Here is a 6,398-nt window from a genome sequence, read left to right on the forward strand (position 1 = left end):
AAATTTTTAAAAATAAATTTTAAAAAATTTAATAAAATTTTTATAAAATTTAATAAAATTTAATAAAAGAAAAAAAAAAGGTGGTACAGAGTGAGATGAGGTTAACCTCATCTCAGAAAATGGCAACCCACTCCAGTATTCTTGCCTGGAAAATCCCACGGACAGAGGAGCCTGATGGACTATATCATCCTTGGGGTTGCAAGGCAGACACGACTGAGCGCACACGCACGGGCACACACACACGGGGCGCCATGGAAGAAATCAGAAAAGGCTTCCGGGAAGAAGTGGAAACAGAGCAGCACCTCAGAGGACAGGGAGGCTCTGGATATGCAGGGCTGGAGGAAAAGCGCTCTGGCCGGGCGAGCAACATGAGAACTTGTCCCAGGGGGCACACCGAAAGGAAAGCAGCTGGGAAGGTCTCCTCAACTGCTAAAATTATCCCAGTGCCCCACACTGCACCATTTCTTTCCTGGGTAAAGCATCCTCTTTCCCTGGTGCGTGTGCACTCCGTCGCTCGGTGGTGTCTGACACTGCGATTCCATGGACAGTAGACTGCCAGGCTCCTCTGTCCGTGGGATTTCCCAGGCAAGAATAGTAGAGTGGGTTGCCATGCCCTCCTCCAGGGGATCTTCCCCACCCAAGGATCAAACTCACGTCCCCTGCATCTCCTGCATCAGTACTGGATTCTTTATCACTAAGGCCATTGGAACGCCCCATCTTTCTCAGGGTCCTATGTTACATGATAAGCTGGAGAGCAGGGGGCAAGTGAAGATGAGAGCAATGCTGGGGGCTGGAAAAGGCACTCAGGGAGCCCTGACCTGGGCTGGCGGGTCCCTCAGCCTGTACCTTCTCGGCCTCCTTGGAACACCGTTCCACCCGCTCCTGCAGCTTCCGCAGCTGCTCCTGGGACACAGCGCTGTCTGCCTTTGCGTGGCTCTCCCGCGTCTGGGCGGTCTTCTCCTCCTTCCGGGCCGCGTGGTAGCTCTTCTTGGAAGCCTCAACCTGGCGCACACGCAGGGACCGTGCTGGACCCAGGACCCTGCGCTGTGGTCCCTTCTAGCCCCAGGCCGACCCAGGAAGGGGGCGGACCTCTGCGGCCCCTCCTCCCTGCCGGGCTCACCTCCTTCAGCCTCTTGAGCCAGGGCTTCTGGGCCTTGCGGAAGCCGTCCTCGGCCGCCCGGCTCTCGCGGAAGCCACCCAGCACAGGCCGATGGAAGGCGCCCCGCTGCCAGGAGCGCACTCGCTCGCTGTCCTGGCCCTGCAGCTTCTCCCGCACCTCCAGGTGCAGCGCGCTCAGCCGCTCGGCCGCCGTGAAGAAAGCATGCCAGGCCTTCTCCAGCGTGCCATACTGGGGGCCTGCGGGGAGGGGTGAGCTGGGGCTGGGCCCACCTGCTGGCAGCGAGCCTCCCCCTCCACCAGCAGGGGCTTCTGGGCGCCAGGCATGGGGCAGAGATGCGAAGATGAACGACAAATGGTATCAGCTACTGCTGACTGAACACCTACTCGGTGCCTGGACACACGGTCCCACTGAGTGCTCGACTCATCCACCACCGTGAAGACGGCGTCACCAACAACGTGGAACAAGCGAAAAGGCAGCCCAGAGAAGTGAAATTCGTTGCCCAAAGCATTCCAGCTACAGGTGGAGCTCAGATCCAAACCCAGGTGTGTGGTATAAATCACTACACTCTGTTGCCCCAGAGAAGAACTAGTGTCTGTCCCCAAGGAAGGCAGCTTGTTTGGACAGAAGGAGCCCAAGCGCCAGAGCCAGAAAACCTGGGCGCAAGTTTTGCTCTTCTTAGCTGTGTGACTTCAGGCAAGTCAGTTGGCCTCTGTGAAGTATCCCATTCTCCTCTAGCAGATAGTTAGAACAAGACCATCTCCATGATAGAGCTGTGATTGGTTGGTTGTAAGTCACATCTGACTCTTTGGCCACCCCATGGACTGTAGCCTGCCAGGCTCCTCTGTCCATAGGATTTCTCAGGCAAGCATACTGGAGCAGGTTGCCATTTCCTTCTCCAGGACATCTTCCCGACCCAGGGATCCAACCCACATCTCCAGATTCTCTACCACTGAGCCACCAGGGAAACTCATAGGGTTATTCAGTTCAGTTTAGCTCAGTCGCTCAGTCGTGTCCAACTCTTTGCAACCCCATGAACCGCAGCATGCCAGGCTTCCCTGTCCATCACCAACTCCTGGAGTCCACCCAAACCCATGTCCATTGAGTCAGTGATGTCATGCAACCATCTCATCCTCTGTCGTCCCCTTCTCCTGCCCTCAATCTTTCCCAGCGGGTTATTAGAAATATCAAAATAACTCATTTGATGGTGCTTGGCAAACCCTAACAGCACAAATGTAAAGAATAACTAGGAGGATCTTCTCTCTTTAAAGGGAGGGCAGACGGGGAAGCCTCCAACTTTCCACAAGAGGTGCAAAAAGAAGCTGCCCTGCCTGGCTGCCCCTGCCCCCCACCTCGGCGGTCCTCTCCTCTCCACGAGGCCCGAGCGCTGGCTCACCCTTCTCCACGGCGCCCCTCCACTTGCGGGCCCAGTCGGCCAGCTGCTGGGCATAGGCCTTCTCGATGCGGGCACGCTCCTGGAAGCAGCTGACCAGGTCCCCGCACAGCCGGTGCCCGTCCTCCACCCGCTGCACGGTCCGCCTGTAGTTGCCAGCCTGTGCAGGAGACGAGAAGCCTGGTGTCGCCCAGGGGAGATGCTCCCCTCCCCGGGAGCCAGGGCTGACACGAGGCTCCTCCTTGGGACAGGTGGCTGGGCCCAGAGAGGGGTGGGCATTTCAGCGCCACCCCCAAAGCTGGCACCCAGCTGCTCACCTCCCAGAAACTGCCCTCCAGGGCCTCCCCTCCAGCCTCTTCCTCTGGAGCCATGGTGTCCCCGCAGCACGGAATGGTGGCGGATGGGGGCTGCAGAGGGCAGAGAGGTAAGCAGGAAAGCCAGGCGCACTTCGGGGGTGAGGCAAAGAGCCCCTGCTACCCCTGGGTTCTGCCCCTTCCCACTGCCATCCCCACTCCCCAAGGAACTGTCAAGAGCCAGGACTCAGGCAGGGGTCTGGAAGTCTCAGGAGGGGCCCGAAGGAGGCAAAGATGGTGGTTCTATGGCTGCTCCTCTTGCCCTGGCCTGCCCTCCCACCACCTCAGTTCATGTACCTGGGCCTAGAGTTCACTCCGGAGACCTGGGTGTCCGACCCTCACAGCTGCTACCGTGATCCTGCCTCAACGCTACCAAGAGCAAAGCAGGGGGTGAGGGTGGGGCTGACCGTGTCCAGGGCGGTGCCCAGCTCCCCCGATATAGCAACTGCTGTCAGAAGCGCCAGATTCCAGCCAGGAGAATGCCAGTCAGGTCACACGGTCCAGCCGGGGATTACATGGCAGGCGGGGGTGGGTAGTGGGCAGAGGGCCCTGCTGCCCCGACCGCAGATGAGATAAGGGGATGCCTGCCCAAGCCAGGGCTCTGTGGCCTCTCCTTGAACAAGGCGACCCCTCCCCAGACCCGGCCAGGTCAGAGGGTACCCAGCCACACCCCAGGAGCTCCTGGGGTGGCAAGAGCAGACTGGGAGCCAGGAGGCCTGAGGCTTATCTTGGCCATGAAGCTTGAACAAATGCATTATACTGTCGTCTCCTAAGGGGCCTCGGCTCCCTCCCAAGATGGAAATCCTGCCTTCTTCCCTCTTTCTGTGCCAACACTGGCATAAGACTCAAGGCAGCAAACAAGAACTGTGAGGAGCCTGACGGTCACAAGGGACACTCGTCCTGCTCCACAGCATCCCTGAGGTCCCACAGGATTCCGTGAATAATGAGTAACTCAGCCCCACCCTCCAAAAGCCCAGAGTCTGGGGCAGCACAAGGTGTCAGACAGGTGATCAGCCAGTTACAATAGTGCGTTCCAGGACTGCGGGGGAGGGCAAGGCAGATTCCAGCCCCAGAGCTCCCCCTGGGGGAGCTAGAGGACCCAGAGGCACGCGGCCACTCCCTGCCTGTCCCTGGGCAGGGTCTCAGCTGTCCCCAGCATCAAACCCCTAGAAGGAAACCACTTCCTCTCTGAACAAACCCCACGGACATGGCCAGGCCCGGGAGAACAGTGTGTTCATTGCCTCCAAGGCAGGGCTTTATGACAGTTCTCCCCCAAACTAACTCCCTCCCCACCCTCCAAAACTCGAGTGAGGGCTTCCCGGGTGGCTCGGTAAAGAATCCACCTGCCAATACAGGAGACTTGGGTTTAATCCCTGGGTCAGGAAGGTCCCTTGGAGAAGGAAACCCACTACATTCTTCTTGCCTGGGAAATTCCATGGACAGAGGAGCCTGGCAGGCTATAGTTCATGGGGTCACAAAGAGTCAGACACAACTTAGCAACTAAACAAACGATACTTTAAATGGGTGAATTGTGTGGTATATGTCAATAAAGCTGTTATTACAAAAAAGAAAACTGGGTAGGCATCTTCTCCAGGCACCATCCCATTCCTCCATCCCCAATCCCCACCCCTCTCTCCGGGTATATATCACATTGGGTATATATCTCCGGGTATATATCACATTGGCTTGCGACTACAGGCCAGGATCTGTCCTCAGTCACTGGCAGAGATTTCCTGAGGGTCCAGTTTGTGTTCCTCCAGGCACTGGAGTTAGTAGCTGAATTTAAAACACACACGACATCCACCTGAAGACCAGGAAACGCACAGGATATGGCAGCTTTGAGAAAACATGGCCTGCGTATGCTTCTGCCTCTCAGCTCACAGCGGGGAGAGCTCAGGCCCTCAGGGGAGATGCCTGGGCCCAGAGTAGAAGGATGGAGCAGCCCGCCCCGCCGGGGTCCTCAAAGCTTCCCCCTTGCTTCTGAATCTGTCCCATTTACCCAGAAAGGACATGCCAACCAGATGGAGAGAAACAGAGCTGCAGCTGTAAACCCCAGGGCCTCAAGAGCTGTTCCAGCCAGGCATCCAGGGGCCGGGGCCCCCTGCCTGCCCCAGCCTCCTGGCTCCCGGCTCCCAGGAGAGCTGCCCCCCACCCGTTCCCTCTCTCTGGCCCCAGAACAGAGCGAGCTGTGTGTGCAGGGCTGGCACCGCTCCCTCCGGCCTCCCAGAGCAAACACGAGCCCAAGCCCCAGGCACAGCCAGCCCCACTGCCCCAGCGGACCCAGCAATGGGGGAATGGGCCTGTGCCTTGACCCCTGCTGAGGAGGGCCAGTACCCTATGCCTCCTGACCCCGGCAGAGACCCAGCCTGCTCCCCAGAACACACTCTTGCCATGGCCAAGAGCTCGGGAAGCAGATCATGAACCTTCCCAGCCCAGGGAGCCAGCACCTAACTGGGCTGGGACTTGCCGCTGGGGCTTGGCAGGGTCTCCTCACAGCGTCCTAAGCCAAGGTAGGGAGTCTTGGGGTCCAGGGAAGAACCCACTTTCCCTTAGGAAGCCACTAGGTATCCCTGTCCAGACCGGCCCCAACCCTGTCCCGAAGTCCCCGGGCATGGCCCTGGGAGGGAGCCCTGCTGTCCTGCCCTGCCCAGGCTCCGTCCTGAGTCACAGCCTGCGCCCAAGGACCTCTTCTCCGGCAGCCCCTCCCGATCTGCCGGCAGATTTGACCACACCGAGGTGGGCAGTAGACCGGTCCAGAGAGGGGTGCTCAGGCAAGAGCCACTGGAACCTGCAGCCAGGGAGGCCCCGGAGGCTGGGGGAGGGGTGGCCCGGGAAAGGGGGAGGAGGCCGGCCCGGGAGGGGCATAACAAAGGGGCACTTTTGGAAACCCGACCGGCCCCGCCTGAGGTGCCAGCTCCCCGATGACGCACTCCAAACCCAGAGCCCTCACACCAAACCTCCGAACCCAGGGGCCGCCGGTCTCTCGCCTCAAAACCCTTATGGACGGGCGCTCTGCTTGCGGGCCAGGCGCTGCACACGCCGGAGCCGCTGGAGCCCACGAGGAGCGGCCGGGCCAGGCCTGGCCCTGGAAACTCCAGGACTTCTTGGCCAAACTCGCTGAACTCGGTCTCGGCGCGGGGTGGGGGCCCGCCGGTAACCGCTGAGGGGAGGCGGTGCACCCTGCCTTGGCCCGCGCCGCCGGCAACTCCAGATGGTGGCCCGGGACCGGCGGCCCCAGGAACTGGGGCTCTTTGCTAAGGGCGAGGGGTCGCTGGGGAGCGAGGCCCCTGCTGGGGTCCCAGGGCGGTCTGGGGCCTTTGAGGGACCCCAGGAGATGGGATGGCCCGCCAGCCCCGACGCCTCCCTACCCCCCCGCGGCGGGTCTGGGAAAGTGCCGGGCGCGCGGCGCCGCAGAAGGGTCACCCCCTCGGCGTGGCGGCAGCTCTTGCCGCGCTCCCGCAAAGCACAGCTCCCCGGGGGCTCCCGGAGCCGGAGCCGGTCCCACAGCAAACCAGGAGCGGGAGGAGGAGAGGGC

General features: G+C 60.3%; 1 protein-coding gene across 3 annotated transcripts in view; it reads right to left on the reverse strand.

The window, feature by feature from the left end:
* The window catches only part of PACSIN3 (protein kinase C and casein kinase substrate in neurons 3), a 9,748-nt gene that overhangs the window by 2,843 nt on the left and 507 nt on the right, over positions 1-6,398 (reverse strand). The window contains exons 2-6 of one of the 3 annotated variants that reach the window (XM_010842368.1): positions 3,161-3,232; positions 2,828-2,917; positions 2,514-2,670; positions 1,121-1,356; positions 847-1,002 (exon numbers count right to left, since the gene is read on the reverse strand). In XM_010842368.1, the coding sequence (XP_010840670.1) occupies positions 847-1,002; positions 1,121-1,356; positions 2,514-2,670; positions 2,828-2,881 (603 nt within the window). In that variant the 5' untranslated portion in view covers positions 2,882-2,917; positions 3,161-3,232. Of the gene's footprint in view, positions 1-846; positions 1,003-1,120; positions 1,357-2,513; positions 2,671-2,827; positions 2,918-3,160; positions 4,212-6,398 lie in introns of those variants that run through there. The other 2 variants (XM_010842367.1, XM_010842369.1) reach the window with 2 other exon arrangements.

Source organism: Bison bison, unplaced genomic scaffold (genome assembly GCF_000754665.1).
Source record: "Bison bison bison isolate TAMUID 2011002044 unplaced genomic scaffold, Bison_UMD1.0 scf7180017864178, whole genome shotgun sequence".
NCBI classification, from domain to species: Eukaryota; Metazoa; Chordata; class Mammalia; order Artiodactyla; family Bovidae; genus Bison; species Bison bison.